The sequence below is a fragment of the Rhinatrema bivittatum genome, chromosome 8 (assembly GCF_901001135.1).
Source record: "Rhinatrema bivittatum chromosome 8, aRhiBiv1.1, whole genome shotgun sequence".
Classification (NCBI taxonomy): Eukaryota; Metazoa; Chordata; class Amphibia; order Gymnophiona; family Rhinatrematidae; genus Rhinatrema; species Rhinatrema bivittatum.
The window spans coordinates 177367082-177384657 of NC_042622.1; the positions used below are offsets into that span (position 1 = coordinate 177367082).

Genomic DNA, 17576 nt, shown 5'->3' on the forward strand with positions numbered 1-17576 from the left:
AGGAAGTGGTGAGCATCGGGTGCCTGCGCGGAAGAAGAGACCATGCTAGTGTGGTCTCTTCTTCCCGCGCAGGCACCCGATGCTCTCCACTTCCTCTTCCGGGCCGCGGGGGGGGGGGGGGAGGAGAAGAGAGCACGCCGGTGCCGCTGACTCCAGCTGGCCTGCCGCGTTCCGCCCGGGCTGACAGCATTTTAAGCCCGGGCGGCGGAGGACCGGGGAGCAGCTGGGTCAGCGGGGAACCGCGAAGTATGGCGACACTTGTCTGCGAGCCAGATGCAGCCCTCAAAAGAGCCATATCTGGCTCGCGAGCCATGGGTTCCCGACCCCTGCTCTAAGCTGTGTATAATGCATTCCCTGTATCACCCTTTACAATGTGCTCCTGTTGACTTTTTCTCACAATAACCTTCTCCTCGATGACCTCGTGAGCTGTTTACTGTGTTCTCCATGTATTATCCTTACAATGTGCTCCTTGTATTATCTTTACAATGTGCTCCTGTCGACTTTTCCCTCTTCCGCTCCCGGTTGAGGAACCGTCGTTCCCTGTAAATAGTTACCCAGTTTCCATATGTTCATGTTTTTCTCTTGTATGCATTGTTTACTGTTCTATGTAATGACACTGCAAAAAAGTTTTAAGTTATCTGTAAACCGACATGATGTGCAAATGGTTGCCGGTATATAAAAACCTATAAATAAATAAATAAATAAATAAATAAATAAACAAACAAACAAACAAACAACATAAGAATCACCATACAGGGTCAGACTGAAGGTCCATCAAGCCCAGTATCCTGTTTCCAACAGTGCTCAATCCAGGTCATAAGTATCTGACAGGATTCCAAACAATAAATAAATCCCATGCTGCTTATGCCAAGGGATAAGCAGTGGATTTCCCAAAGTCTATCTGGTTAATAACAGTTTATGGACTTTTCCTTCAGAAAAGTGTCCATATCTTTTATAAACTCAACTAACTTAACTGCCTTTATCGCATTCTCCGGCAATGAATTCCAGAGCTTAATTGTGTATTGAGTGAAAAAACTATTTTCTCCAATTTGTTTTAAATGTGCTACTTGCTAACTTTATGGAATGTTCTCTAGTCTTTTTATTTTTTTAAAAAAGTAAACAACCAATTTGCATTTACCCCTTCTACGCCACTCAATTTTATAGACCTCTATCATAGCCATCTCTTCTCCAAGCTGAACAGCCTTAGCCCATACAGAAGACGTTTCATCCCCTTTATTATTTTGATCTCCATTCTCTGTAGCTTTTCTAGTTCTACTATATCATTTTTGAGATGCGGTGACCAAAACTGCACAGAGTACTCTAGGTTTACTCACACCATGCATCTATACGGAGGTATTATGATATTCTATGTTTTATTCTCCAATCCTTTCCTAAATCCTTATTTTGTTTATATTCTGTTTTTCAGGTGCTTTTTTATTGACTGTTAATGTACACTGAGCCAAGGATTTCAGAGCAAGGACAGTGGCTATAGCATTCTTGCACAGGCAAGGAGGAGACGTCAGCTTCTTCATCAGCCCACACAGATGGAAGAAGGAAGCTGTCAGGAGCAGAGGCAAAATTGGTCCATGAGGGCCAGAACAATAGCAGAAGTGACAATTCAAAAGCAATAAGGTGGGGTGGAGAGAGTGAAAGAGAGGCTGGGGCTTGGAGTCAGGAGAGAGGCTGGGAGGAGTAGGTAGATGAAAGACGGAGGCTGGGGGAGGGAGTTAGTGAATGAGAAAGAGAAGCTGGGGGACAGAGAGAGGCTCCAGGAGGGGGAAGAAGGGAGAAAGACTGGGGAGGTAGACATCTACAATGTCTAGACCCAAAAATTTTTTCCATTTTATCAAGCCAAACCAGACAACCCTTGGGGGTCATTTGGTCGCAAAGACGACACCCCCGGACATCGTGTGATGCCCCCAGGCAAAAGATGCGGACATCATGTGGATCCGTGATAGACCTGGTCCTCAGGCACTGAGGGCATCGGCGAAAACCCAACAACGCCATGAAAAAGAGCCGGCGAGCGGTCGATGACCGGCGGATACCGAGAACGGTACAGTCGGGAATCAACCATAAAGAAGGTACAAAAAACTTACCTCGCCGCCCTGAAACACCAATGGGAGAAGGGGGACCCAGCGCAGAAAAGGACTGAGAAAAGTACCGAGAAAGACACTAAAGAGCAGAGCTCCAAAAACCCACGAGGCAAACAGCTCCACGGAAAAGAAGAGACTGAAGGGGAACCCTCGTGGACGCATAGATAGGGGCATGCTGAGCATGCTCAGTCTGCCTAGTCAAATTTCTAGAAACTATGACATAAGTTTTCTCTGCCAGGCTCCATTTATTGATGTGACCTGTGTGTGAGGACTACCATTCAGCTTGTCCTAGGAGAAACTGTTTCAACCTTTATATCGCTTCACTTTTGATAGGCATTTTATCTAGTAAATCAAAAATTTAAAAAAAAAAAAAAAAATCTGATGTGGGGACCAGCAAATTCCACTCCTTCCCCCTAAGCCCGATCAGGCACCCAAATACCTCATTGATTGAAGAAGAGCTCGTGAAAGTTCCTTGACGAGAAATTGGTAGATCACCAAGCACATGAGAGGGATTCAAATCTCCTTCCCAAAACATCCAGCCAGACTGTAAACCATAGAATTTCCTGACTGGCTGTGGTAGCAAGTATTAATAATCTAAAAATGCCTGCTACTTCAACTAAGCACGATGCTCGACGGCAGATGGTGTTTTACATGGGGAAAAGAGAGCCCCTGGTCACATCTCAGACCTTTTAGCCCCAGCTGAATACTTGACTAGAACATGCTAATCCCACCTCTGGCCCTCACATTATATATACTGTACTAAAACTTACAACCTGTTATCAGCTCTCAAGTCATATGCTCCAAAATCCATGATGCCAGCAAGAAAGAAGACCTGCTTGCATGGAGGCTGGAGCACTGAAACTTATCTATGAATGAGAAGGTTCGATGCCCAAATTTCTCTGGATTAATTCACTATTCAAAACACAAAGGTACCAGCAATCCTCAAAAATAAGTGCCACAGTAGGATTTTTTTTTAATTATTATCTATTTATACCTTTTACAAGCTTAAACATCAGTCAAAACATTTCTTGAGTAGAAATACAGGTAATACAAAAAGAAAGGAAAAGTTTTTCCAATAAAACATATTACAGGAAATTGCATTTTTATCATACCTGTCTAACAAGCCCTCAATTGAGATCCAAGATTACCCAACTTCAGGGATTATAATATATATATTTAACCAGGTAATTTAGCTATAGGACAGTTACATTATTCTTGGGAGATCTAATTCCCACCATAAGAGCACACTTATGCAGGGCCTGGTGAAGAGCTAAGCAATGGTCTACCCTTACTTACTAAGAATTGTGTTAACTGCGAAGCTTGAGTGAATATGTCCGTATTACTTCTATGCTTTACTAAACAGTTACATGGGAATTTCAGTATAAAAAACATCCCTAATTGTACTGCTTGAGGTTTTAACAATAAGAACTGTCTTCTACGCTTTTGGGATTGTCGAGATAAATCTGGAAACATCTGAACTTTACAGCCCAAAAATTCCTCTGTTCTATTTAGGAACTACTTTCTGAATACCCAGTCTTTATCAGACCCTAAAATAAAAGTCATCAGTAATGTTGATGGTTTTGCCAGGTTGGTCTCACACTCTTCCAGTATCTCGGAGACATTTAAACTTGGTACTTGAGCCAGTTGTAGCTCCTGCATTAAGATACTCTCATTATTTTCTTGCCTGGAGACTTTCTTCAGTGGATGAAGGTAATATATCTTAGAAATGATAGGTAATGTGGCTTCAGGCAATTTTAATACCTCCATCAAATATCTCCGCCAGAGCTGCATAGGTGTTAAAGTCGGAAGTTTAGAAAAATTAATACAGTGAATGTTCTTACTTCTTGAAATATTTTCCAAGTTCTCAATCTTAGATTGTAAAGCCTGATTTTCCTTCACCATGGCACATTGTAGATCATTTACTTTTCCCAAATCAGCTTTAACTGTTATCAGTTCCCTTTTAATTTGTACGTTTTCTGCTTCCATTTTTTCAACTCTTATTTTTGTATCTTTCACTGTATTCAGCAAAACTTCCATTTGTGTCACCATATTCTTGTTTAAATCATTTATTGCTTCCCAAATAAGCTCCAATGTAAAAGTTTGTGGCCTTACCAAAGCTTTGAGTTGCAGTGAGGAGATATCAACAAAGCTCTCTCCAGGCCCCGCTCCTGCCGCTCTGGTGGATATTTCGCCAGTTCCCAGACTGAATTGCTGAGCCATAATATGTTCCTGCAGGGCATCGTGCCTCGTAAGAGGTTCCATCGGGCCAACATCTTCAGACAGCCCCAGGACTCCTCGCTCGTGCAGGAGCCTTGTGGCTGGGTTTTCTGGTGGCGATCTCTCCCTGGGGGAAAGTGGTGTCATCAGTTCCGGAGCGTAGGAGGGCTCCTCTTCCCCCTTCCTATCACTCAACGAACTCTCTGCCTCCAACTCCATCCTATGGCAGATATGGGCATCCATTGGACCCACAATTGAGGTGACCCCCGTTACATCCGAGGCCTGACGCTCCTTGGCCCTTCTTTTGCGGGCAGAATGAGGCATTTTTCGGCGGAAAACTTTCCAGCGGTAAGAAGGACGCTCAGACTCGCCACGCTATCGGCGCCATCTTGGATCCTACAAATCTCCACAGTAGGATCATTAAAGCTACTGCCTAATATAAATTCTGGATGTGGATGAGGGGGTGCTGGTATATGCCCCTGCTAAATAACATTTCTCTTCATTTTATCTTGATGGCAAGTCATACCAGAAGGTATTCCAGGCCTAAATCACATTAGGGAAATTATGAATAGATAAGAATAAAAATGCCCAATGAGACTGGCCAAGTTAGATTTTAGGCTCAAGACTATGTTGTGGTTTTGAGGTGTTTGAGTGGATTCTTGGGTACTGTGGAGATGACCACGCCCATGGGGAGGAGCCCTGTGAGGAACAACAGTACTAGGCTAGTCTCGAGACATGCAAACACAGAGATTTGTCTTCTATTATACAGCTGAGATATACCACCAGAGGTGGCAGTAATGAGGTGATCCAGAGGCAGCAGTCCAGGGACCTTCGGCAGAGGGGACCCGTCTCACAGAGATAGTATAGGGAGATCCGGATGCAGGTTCCCACTGCAGCAGAGCTGTAGCTTCAACGTCTATATGCTGCTATTATGCAACTACTTAGACAAAACAGGGCTCACCTACTTCCTATACGCCGATGACGTACAGTTCCTGCTCCCCATAAGAGACAACATCAACAATACTCTAAACCGATGGGAATCCTACCTGACAGATATAACTTCCATCCTCACCGAAATGGCACTAAAGCTCAACCAGAGCAAGACGGAAATTCTTCACCTTTCCAAAAAAACATCAACACCCAACTCCAACCCCACAACACTGTCCAAATACAACATGCTCATGACGGTTAGAGACCTCGGAGTCACCCTGGACCAGGAACTGAACTTCAAATATATCAAGACACTGACAAAAGAAAGATTCTACAAACTTCAAATCCTTAAGAAACTCCAACCTCTACTTCACCCCCAAGACTACCGGACGGTACTGCAATCTCTTCTTTTCGCCAAGATAGACTATTGCAACATCCTCCTAACAGGCCTTCCCGCAACCACCATCAAGCCCCTCCAGCTTCTTCAAAATGCAGCTGCACGGTCACTAACAAATAACAAAAAAACAGACCACATTACACCCACACTCAAACAACTCCACTGGCTGCCCGTCCCTTTCAGATCTCAATACAAAACCCTCATGCTCATACACAAAGCAATCCATAATGACAAAGCTAGTTGGTTACAAGGACCACTCACCCTTTGCAACCCCACCAGAAATCTCCGCTCAACCAATACAGGCTTACTCCCCACTCCCCCCATCAAGGAAGTACATCAAGTCTCCACAAGAGAACTCGCTGCATCCATAACAGGCCCTCACCTCTGGAACAACCTTCCACCCTCTCTCAGAACTGACCCCTCTACACCCTCCTTCCGAAAGAACCTCAAAACCTGGGTCTTCCGGAAAGCATTCCCTCCTGATAAATAATTCCGCCACTGCCACCCATTCCCCCCAGATAACAATCTCTGCCACCCCGCTCACCCTAGCCCTGCCAGTTCCCTCTCTGCCACTGTACATAGTTAATTTAATCAGAACATATCTCTGTTAAAAAGTTACTCTGTAAAGCAATTATATTTGTAATACTATTTTGTAAAGCAAGTTGTACGTTCTTAGTTAATTAGTTACTCAGTTAATCTGTTACACTGTAACATGTCATTATAAGGCTTTCCTTAGACATCATGTTGTATGTAAACCGATGTGATATGTCAAATCGAATGTCAGTATAGAAAAATAAATAAATAGATGAGACAGACTGAGAATGTTAGATTACTCACTAAGTTGGTAGCTGTATAAGTGGAGATCCCAGCAGGCAGAAGCAGTTGAATACAGGCACCGAGCCAGGGAGAGCAGGCCCTCGAGGAGCGAGTACCTGATCCCAGATAGGCACCTGAAAGAAAGCAAAGGGCCCCCGAGGAGCGGGTACCCAGGTTAGAGAAATACCCCGAATGGCAGAGAGAGCTTCCAGCGGCAGCAAGGAAGCGGCAGAGTAGCTCAGACCGGAGGCTTTCCATCCATTCACGATCCTTGCTAACTCGATTAGCTAGCAAACAAGGGCAGGCTAAATACCCAGATGGCATGACATCACTCGAGGGGTCGCCCCCGAGGTTCCCGCCATGACGTGGATAAAGACGTGGGTGGCGTGCGCACGCGCACCCTAGGAGGCCCTCAGGAGAAACATGGTGTGAGGCTTTGCCATTGCCGTTCCGGGAACGCCGGAGAAAGCGGCATGCAGACGCGGCGGTGGCCACCTTCCCAAGGCTAGCGGGGAGAGCAGAGAGAAAGGTGAGGCACAAAGGTCGAAGCCGTCCGAGACCGACGGACGCAACAGACTACTATTGAATCCAATCAAGTAGCACCAAAGTTCTTATTAAAGAAGAGAAACTTAGAAGCCTGCAAAAGCATAAAAGCAAAAGGCTATCAAATGAGTCGCTGGACTGGACTGTTGGCTAATGCATGGACAAATGCTGGCACCAGTGGTGAATGGATAGCTGACTTCAGAGTTGGCAGAGGAAACAGTTTTGAAACATTGAAAGGTTCTTTAAGGGAGGAGATCTGGGGCAGAAAAGTAAAAATGCAAAGGAGTAAGGGAAATGTTAGCAGGAAGAACATGAAGAATAGTTAGCATGTTCTCAAAAAAAGAAGGTATCTTCTTCCTGAACAAGGAACAGTTGGTAACTATGTTCTGCTCTCCTCAAATGAGATTAGTTTCTGGTTCATGTTCTTACGGAGGCTGGGAAGGTAGCTGAAGAATCATCACAGGTCAAGGAGAACTGGAAGTGGTATCAGATGTGCGGCAACCTGCTCTCGTACGTACAGAAGGTGACTGCAATGCTTAATGCAGAAAAAGCTCACCAGAGACACCAGTAAAGCTCTTGCATGGCAAGGCCTGCAGGGAAGATCAACTATGAAGGAGGAAAGTGAGAAATCCGATGGGTGAGAATAAAGAAATGTGGTTAGAGGAAAGGCTAACTGTATTCAAAACGACAACGCTACATAATGCTTTTAGCAAAATAACTAGTACATTTGCTCTTCATGCTTATTCGTGACCTGGGATGAACATTTACAGAGACAGTAATTTCATTCCCTATGTCACTGGCTGGAAAGATAACGACAATAGCAGCAGGTCTAGAGCTCTGAAAAAACTATCATACTACCACAGTAAATACCGTTCAGCCCATCAGACTGCCCAGCTATCCTGTCTATAATGCTAAGGATACATCCCAGCTGCTGCCATAGAGTGTGACCACTTGCAAGATTTCTCATCATCCAAACCTGTCTTTTCTATCTTCCTCTCTTGTACTTCACCATCTTGTGTAGAAAAGCATAGAAGATGCCTGCTTAGCTCCCTCTGGTACCCATCCTTTCCAGGCCTAACCACAAGAGCCTGTGATAATCTAAATAGCCAGTAGTACCAGCGTGTCCATTACCCAAACACCCGGCTTCCTAGGTCCCCTGCGTAGCCTGCTAGAAAGACCCGGTTAAGTGAGCACTTGAGATTCCACTAAGACTTGTAGTTTTTACAGATCCTGCAGCCTAGCAGACAGACTCAGCTGTACCACAGCCACCCAAGCCCAGCAGTGGCCAGCAAGGTTAACTGAGAAAAGAAAAGTAAGAGAGAAACACTGCCCTGGGGAAAAAACAGCACTAAAACAAATATAGAAGTATAAAAAAATAATCCAGTGCAACATGGGAATAAATCATTATTGTAAGATCTGAATGCATGCTTAATGTAGAATATGCATTCTGTATCCAATGCAAAACACTTTATATACAGTATTTTCATATTGAAATACAGATATACCTAAAGGGTTTTTTTTAAGATGAATTTAAAAAATGTTTGGCAAGAAAATTTCAAAGCATAAAACAGAGGGAAAGTTCTAGAGATGTTATGTCAAGTTTTATGCAAAGGGCTGGACAATTTCTCTTTAAAACACGGTCCTGAAACTTTAGTCTGCTCACGCTTGAATCTTTTGTATTATTTTTAAAATCAGCTATGAGCTTTCTGCCAGCACGTTAATTTGAACGACAACTGAAACGCTCAAATATGCAAATAAAGAAAATCTGACTGCAAAGTTTCCATTGCAATCTTCTGCATCTCTTCCCAAAATTACAGCGTGTGTATTGTTAAAAAAATTAAAAAGTTTCAACAGAAGGGATCCAATGTCCCATAAGCCCTACTGGAAGCTGAGAGTAAATAACATTATGAACATTTTCTGCTTTGAAATGTAAGGGGATCCCATGGTTTTCAGGCTATTTTAACTCATTAATCTGGGCCAGAGTGAGCTGTTAGCCATGCAGACACCTCCCTGACCAACAGGCAGTCAATCACAGAAACTCTGTCACTGCACAATAGCTAATGAAGAAGCCCTGTCAGCTGGACAAGATCAATTAACAAGCAGGATCTCACCTGCCCACAAGCATTCTTTATCTGCTAAGAGGCACAAAAAGTCTTTATTGTTTTCTGATCCTTGAAGGTGTAAGTGGTCATGGCCCCATATCACTCAAATGAGTGGGAAAGGGCAGACCCCAGAGTTTGTATCATTGGAGCATTTAACCACCAACCCTCCAAGTGGTCTCGCTTTACTAATTTCTAATTCACCAGTCATTAGTTCAAGAGAAGTTACTGATTTCACTTTCAGCTCTCAAAAGCTAGTCAGATGTGTATTAAAGGTAGTGCAATAAAAAGGTCATCACCTACAACAATTTTTTTAAAACAGCCTTTATTTCTAGTGCGCCCCATTTCAAAAGTATCCCTGGATAATAAGGAAAAAACCTAATAATTTTACATTTGTTTACTGAACAATATACAATGCTATATCTTAATTAACAGAATGAAGTATTCAGGAAAACTGTGTAGGCAAACAGCTAAAAGAATTTCAAAAGCAGCCAATTATTTTCAATTTCATAGGTGTATTAGCCCTACAAGCCAAACAGTGGAGGCAAGTGCACAACTTCCCACTGATCACCTTCCAAGTCCCATGAGATTTCTGTTGCTGCACTGTTAGAACAGTGTCATCTCCAAAACTGAAACGCAGCACACGCAGGGAGGGAGCAAATACTGAAGCCTCTTGAGAGCTGCTCTAGGGACCTTACAACCAGTGACAATCAAAATTCTGCTCTGCTGGGCCCAACAACAGACAATTGTACCAAAAACCAGCATACGTAATAAAGTACTGGAAAAAATAATGCAGCTAAGCAAGACAACATCAGAGTCTGTTTTACATCCCTTGGCGTAATAAGCTGTCAGGAAAACATAACTTTAACCCTGTTCTGTGACAGCTTCAAATAGGTTTTGCGCTTGAGTTGTCAGATGGCTTAGTGCATGGCTTCTGAAACCTGTCCTGCTGTCCCCACAGCCAGCTGGGCTCTCAAGATATCAATAATCAATGTGCAGAAAAAATGTGCATTAAGAGGTAGATCTTAAACAAGTACGCGCGCGCGAACAAAAGTACACCGGGTTTTATAAGATACGCGCGTAGCCGCGCGTCTTATAAAATCCGGGGTTGGCGCGCGCAAGGCTGCGCAAAATCGGCAGCCTGCGCGCACCGAGCCGCGCAGCCTGCCTCCGTTCCCTCCGAGGCCGCTCTGAGGCCGGCCCTAACTAAATACCGCCCCCCTACCTTTGTTGTGCAACTTACGGCAGGATTTACGCGCGCAGGGCTTTTAAAATCTAGCCCATAGGGTCTCCAAACTATGCACATTTATCTCATGCATAGGGCAGATACTGAATGAGTTGAAAACCCAAAAGGAAGACAAGGAAAACTGCCAGGCCAAAAACATCAAAAAGGTGTGTGCTATCACAATTCACTTTCTAAATACAACAAGGTACTTCTGAGTGAGCAGGAAGACAGTTATATGCCAAAATACCAAGATTTTCAAGCCTGCTCCAACAGCTATTACGATATCAAACATGAGCAGACACAAGCCAAACACAAACACCCCAATGTAAATAACAAACTGATCCCAGGAAAAAATTAAATACTTTACACCTTGGGATATATTTTAATAGACCAACAAAATATGCATGTATGTCAGTCTATTATGATATCCTCAACACTAGCAAAAACTGGCCATTAACTGAGAACACAGTACCAGACAATCCCCTAAAGAAACAATGAAAATGTGCAATTAGGTTATCTATTAATGACCCAATGCATATTCTGTCCCCACACACACACACTTACCACTGGGGTTAAAAGCCATGCTGCAAATTGGCTTTTCATGGGCAGGGAAGTGCGCTACGATGCCATCACTGTCAGAGTCCTCAGTGACCAGCACCTGCAGGATAGGGATTAAGACAAAAAAGTCTGATTAGCCAGGATTAATTTTATGATTGTGAATCATCATGCAGTACCAGGAAACGGGTACAGGAACCCAGCCAGTAACCCATGACCTGCAAGCATGTAGTACCCTCAGACATTTTATAAAATGAGATTGCTATATTTTTATGTTTTGCACAATGCACAGTTTTAAGATCATACCAATGTATAACATCTGACCTAGTAAACCCTGTAAGGGTTGGTTCAGAACAAGCTCTCTGGCTCAGCAAAATACAACTTGAATCTGGCTGCCTGGAACAGTAGATGAGGCTGAAATACTGCTTGCGAGAGTATAGACACAGTTGCACACCAGCCACCGGTGGCCTGCTGCAGAAGGAAGGAGAGGATCTGTGGAGGGAAATGGAATGGTAGGTAGGAAAGAGGAGGAAGTGCCAGCTGGGGTGCCAGCTCGCTTCAGATTTTCAGAACAGGTTGATCCTGCCTTAGTTTTATCCGAATGCATGCAGGGACTTGTAGTCTTGCTTTTCTTAGGTAACTCAGTAAGGCCATCAGAATTACAAGTCCCAGCAACCTGTCCCGAAAATCTGGAGCCAGATGGCAACCTTAAGTGCCAGAGCATTACCAGAGAGGATCGAACCTGCTCTCTCTATTTGAACCACACCCTGAATTTGTGAGAAAATAACTTTCTATTCAAATATTTAACTGTTTTCCTTTGGCTTCCTTAATAAGACAGCAAGTCTGAAAGAGACAAGTTCAAATGTGACTTCTTTTAGATTTCAAGTGTTAGTATCAACTCAGTACTTTTATTATGCAATTTTAAACATTTCTGGTTTCGACTCTGAAAACGTCCTGCACCATGTGCACAATTTTTTGCACACCTCTGAACCTTTTAGAATAGAGGTCTCTGCATTTTCATAAAAGAGAAAAACACAAAAGAAGCAAATTCAGCATACGTAAAAGGAAGTGAAATAAATATATGGATCCCTATCCTATACACTATAGGTCTACCCAAAGACTTGGAAAAATGCTCACATGCTCGGTAAAACCAGGGTTACCGATCACCTACCCAAAAGTCCTTCTTTAATTTTACTCCAAAAATATATTTTCTTATTTAAAAACCTCCATGCTAATCTTCTTATAGCAAATATAAAAACAAACTGTGCTCTCCCATGGATGTGAGAGGACGACTGTACTTCAGCGTTCCTGGACCTGCTTCAGGGGTATCGTTTAGGAAACTTTCTTCCACAGAGAAAAGTGCAATTCAAAATGTCAAAACTTTCTAAGGGACAAAACTCTAGCCCACGACTGCAGACGAGTCTATAAATATATTATATATATGCCCCATTATATTTCTTTCACAGAGTCAAAAAAAAAAAAATCCACAGTGAAGCACATGTGGCAAACATGACTTTGACCAAGTACCACCACTCTAGATTATATAAAGCAATATTGTAGTGACCTCTTGACCTCTTCTGCTTACTCTCAGTAAAGAGAAAAATCATCTTTAATTGTTTAAAGAAGTCATTTAAGAAAAATGAGGCAAAAGTTAATGTCCTGAAGCATCAAGTTAATAAGTGGAGGGCCAGAGAACTGAAGGTGGGATGTATATGAGGGATTCTATTTCCTTTTATGCTCGTGAAATTCTTCACATGCAGATCACGTTTTATCTTTAAAAAAAAAAAAACTAAAGCAATGTGGGAGAGTGGTAATAAAAAATAAAACAAGAGGTTTAAGAACATAAGAAATAGCCATGCTGGGTCAGACCAAGGGTCCATCAAGCCCAGCATCCTGTTTCCAACAGAGGCCAATCCAGGTCATAAGAACCTGGCAAGTACCCAAACACTAAGAAGAACCCATGCTACTGATGCAATTAATAGCAGTGGCTATTCCCTAAGTAAACTTGATTAATAGCAGTTAATGGATTTCTCCTGCAACAAAACCTTTTTTGAACCCGGCTACACTAAGTGCACTAACCACCTGAGCAGTCCCGGTGCCACTGGGTGTGCAGCAAACCATGCAATTGCATAGGGTGGTGCAACTGGGGGGGGGGGAGGGAGGGCAGTGTCAGAGGCCCATGCTACCACTGGTGGACTCGATCCCACCGCCAGTAGAAGAAGCAGGCCCACCGGCGGCAAAAGAAGCGGGAAACCCATGGGGCCACTGATGGACCCCATCACACCAGCAGCGGAAGAAACTGAAGGCCTGTGCGGCCGCCGGCAGGCTCTATCTCGCTAGTGGCAGAAGAAGCCCACTCTGCAGCTCCTCTTCAGGTGCTGGCCCCGCGGTAATTCGCATTACTAGCACTTCCTATATTTTCAGTTCATGAGAGTGTTGAATTACCGTGGGGCCAGCAAGCAGGAAGAGCTGCAAAATGGCTGCTCTCCCCAATGAAGATGTTTCAGGCTGGCAATGAGAGCAGCAGCAGAGGAGGAATGATCCTTGGATCCGGAATTCCTGAGGATGGGATGGGTGTGTGTGAGTTTGTGTGAATGGAAACCTGCCTGGGATGGGTGTGTGTGTGTGTGTGAGAATGGGAGGCTGCCTGGGATGTGTGTGTGTGTGTGTGTGTGAATGGGAGCCTGCCTGGAAGGGGTGGGTGAGTGTGTGGGTGTGTGTGTGAACGGGAGCCTGCCTGGAATGGATGTGTGTGTGTGTGTGAATGGGAGCCTGCCTGGAACGTGTGTGTGTATGTGTGAATGAGAGCCTGCCTGGAACACGTGTGTGTGTGTGTGTGTGTGTGTGTGTGTGTGTGTGTGTGTGTGTGTGAGAGATCGGGAGCCTGCCTGGGATGGGTGTGTGGGAATGGGAACCTGCCTGGGATGTGTGTGTGTGTGTGTGTGTGTGTGAATGGGAGCCTGCCTGGGATGGGTGTATGGGAATTGGAGCCTGCCTGGGATGGGTGTGTGTGTGTGTGAATGGGAGCCTGCCTGGGATGGGTGTATGGGAATGGGAGTCTGCCTGGAATGGGTGTTTGTGTGTGTGTGAGAATGGGAGCCTGCATGGGATGGGTGGATGGATGTGTGTGTGTATGTGAACGGGAACCTGCCTGGGATGGATGTGTGTGTGTGTGTGTGTGTGTGTGTGTGAGAATGGGAGCCTGCCTGGGATGGATGTGTGTGTGAGAATAGGAGCCTGCCTGGGAAGGGTGTGTGTGTGTGTTTGTGAATGAGAGGCTGCCTGGGATGGGTGTGTGTGTGTGTGTGTGTGTGTGTGACTGAGAGGCTGCCTGGGATGGGTGTGTGTGTGTGTGTGTGTGTGATTGAGAGCCTGCCTGGGGTGGATGTGTGTGTTTGTATGAATGAGAGGCTGCCTGGGATGGGTGTGTGTGTGTGCGTGCGTGTGTGTGTGTGTGTGTGTGTGTGTGTGTGTGTGTGTGTGTGTGATTGAGAGGCTGCCTGGGATGGGTGTGTGTGTGAAGGAGAGGCTGTCTGGGATGGATATGTTTGTGAAGGAGAGGCTGCCTGGGATGGGTGTGTGTAAATGAGATGCTGCCTGGGATGGGTGTGTGTGTGTGTGTGTATGAATGGGAGCCTGCCTGGGATGGGTGTGTGTGTGTGTGAATGGGAGCCTGCCTGGGATGGGGGTGTGTGTGTGAATGAGAGGCTGCCTGGGATGGGGGGGGGTGTGTGAGAATGGGAGGCTGCTTGGTGTGTGTGTGTGTGTGTGTGTGTGAATGGGATCCTGCCTGGGATGGATTTGTGTATGTGAATGGGAGCCTGTCTGGAATGTGTGTATTTGTGTGTGTGTGTGTGTGTGTGTGTGTGTGTGTGTTTGTATGTGTGAGTGTGAATGGGAGCCTGGCTGGGATGGATGTGTGTGTGTGTGTGTGTGTGTGTATATGAATGGGAGCCTGCCTGGGATGGGTGTGTGTGTGTGAAGGAGAGGCTGTCTGGGATGGATGTGTTTGTGAAGGAGAGGCTGCCTGGGATGGGTGTATGTGTGTAAATGAGATGCTGCCTGGGATGGGTGAATGTGTGTGAATAAGAGTTTACCTGTGGTGTGTGTGTGTGTGAGTGGGAGGCTGCTTGGGATGGGTGTGTATGTGAATGGGATCCTGCGTGGGATGGGTGTATGTGTGTGAATGCGAGCCTGCCTGGGTTGCGTGTGTGTGTGTGAATGGGAGCCTGCCTGGTTTGTGTCTGTTTGTGTGAATGGGAACTGGTTTGGGTTGCATGCATGTATGTGAATGGTAGCCTACCTGGGATGTGTGTGTGGTATGTGCACACATGCATGCATGAGAGCCTTCCTGGGATGGGCAGTGTGTGGGTATGTGTGGGTGTGAGAGAGAGAGAATGGGAGCCTGCCTGGCATTTCGGTGGATGTGAATGGGAGCTTGCTGGGGTTTGCGAGTGTAAATGGGAGCTTACTGTGGTGTGTGGGTTTGAATGAGAGCTTTGTGTGAGAGAGAGAGATACAGAGAGAATGGGCTGCAGGTGGATCCCAACCGAAGAAGATCTGGAGATGCATGGGGGTTTGTCTGAGAGGAAGCGTATGTGTGTATGAGCTTGTGTGTGTGTGTATAAAAGAAAGAGAGGAGAAAGTTTGTGCATCTCTCTCCCACTAATCCATGACAATCTCAAGGTAAGACGAAATAAAAGGTTCCCAGGTACTGAGAGCATGAATTTTTAAAATCCTTTTTAGTTTTATTTTTCAAGTGTTATTTAATGGGTCAACTGTTTTTAAATATTTTATTAGTGTTTGGTACATTTTTAAAAATTGTATGTTAGTGTTTAATTATTCAATCTTTTATTTGTCATCTGTTTTTGGAATGTTATGTTTTTACTACAATGATTATGTATTTATTTTATTTCTATGTTTGAGGAATGGTGATGGTTCTGGTTTTTTACTGTTGAACTGCATAGAGAGAGTCTGGTGATTTCCAGCTCAGTTTTTGTCTGCGCTTTTATATTTCTATTTTATGGTTGCTGTATTCTGTATGTGGTGTGGGTCTGTTTATGGTCTGCATTGTGACTGAGGTGAGGCATTCTCTTAATAGGAAGTGTATTACTGTATTCAGGCTTTCGGAGGGTCAAGCCCACACAGGTCTAATAAGATATGGGTTCCAAGTGTGTTTTTGCAGGGATTTAAGGTTGGCATCACAGCAGTGCATGTAAATATAATTTAAGTGATATTTTTAATTCAGAATACAGTACTTTGATATTTTTTATGTAAAATATAAATGCATAACTCTTAACTGTGTGTGGAATGGGCTGAGGGGGAAGGTTGGGGGGCGTTGTGCAAGCCTATAAGGGTCACTGGGGAGGGGGGTGGTGGTGTCAATTTTTAAAGTTTGCATCACTGGAGGGAGCTGGGATTTTTTTGGGTGAGCCTGGGACAGACAATGAATGAACAATGTGGGGAGCAGGGGGGCAGCACAGTCATTGTTCGCACAGGGAAGCAAAAAAGCTAGCACCGGTGGAGGTGATCCCACCCATACCAGATTCTGTTACAGTACATTGTACATAAGATAAGCAATTTACCCTAATTATTCAGATTGAGTTCTCTTTTTAGCAGGCATGAGTGCTTCTCTGCATGAGCTCTTAGAGACATGAAATATTTCCAATGTGCTAACCAGCTCCACTGCTGGTGACGGTAACTAGCAATGCGGACAACAAGCCAAAAAAACAGCATGGGAAATTCTGTGTAGATATGCAGGAAGAAGAGAGGAGAGGGAGATTTTAGAAAGAAGGTATGCAAAGGATACAATTTAAGCCAAATAAAAGGAAGTCCCCTTGTTTCTTTATAATTTTAAAAATGTATTTTGATTTTGCGCCTTTTCATTGGTAGTTCAAAGTGCATTACATTCAGGTCCTGTAGGTATTTCCCTGTCCATAAAGGGCCTGCAATCTAAGGAGGTCATTTTTCTCCCCTGGAGAAAGAAAATTCCATGGAGTTTATTAAGCTGAGGTTCTCGGTACCATAGCTTGGAAAATGCAGACAGTCTGCTCCCTGGCAGTAAAATACCATGGGGAAAACTATTGCAGGTTTGTAGCCCTACTAATGCTGCACAATGGCAGCCCCTCAGCTCGGAACCACCAGCATGTTAAAGGACCAGAGAGGCCCAAACCAAAAAAAAAAAACCCCTTTCCAATGTCCCCACCCCTGTCGCCCCTAGAGGTGCCCTCAGTGCCCAATAAAAAACATTTCCATATAATTAAATGTGCCGCAGGCCCCTCCCTCTCCCTTCCCAACCCAAGGAGCAGTAAGTAAAAAAATTAAAAAATTAGGAGTACCTAGATAGGCATTAGGGGTCGGGGTGGAGAGGGGAAAGGGAAGGAAGGTTAGGTAGAGGGGTAGGAAAGTTCCCTCCCAGTCCGCTCCTTAATTGGAATGGGCTGAGGGGGAAGGTTGGGGGGCGTTGTGCAAGGCTATAAAGGTTTGCTCCTTAATTGGAGTGGACTGTGAGGGAATTCTGGGAGGCCCGACTGCGTCGCCGTGCCTACTTTTACAAAATTTGGCACCCCTGAGCGCGCCGCCCGCACATGCATGTGCTGATTATAAAATCCGGCGCGCATGTGTGCACAGCCCACAGATTTTATAACATATTATAAAATCGGCATATCCACATTATAAAATCTACCCCTAAATGATCAAAG

General features: G+C 44.6%; 1 protein-coding gene across 7 annotated transcripts in view; it reads right to left on the reverse strand.

Annotated features, from left to right (window-relative positions):
• BCAS3 (BCAS3 microtubule associated cell migration factor) overlaps window positions 1-17576 on the reverse strand; it is a 969760-nt gene that overhangs the window by 676133 nt on the left and 276051 nt on the right. For all 7 annotated transcript variants that reach the window (XM_029612008.1, XM_029612006.1, XM_029612007.1 and 4 more), the window contains exon 13: window positions 10885-10978. In XM_029612008.1, the coding sequence (XP_029467868.1) occupies window positions 10885-10978 (94 nt within the window). The remainder of the gene's footprint in view (window positions 1-10884; window positions 10979-17576) is intronic.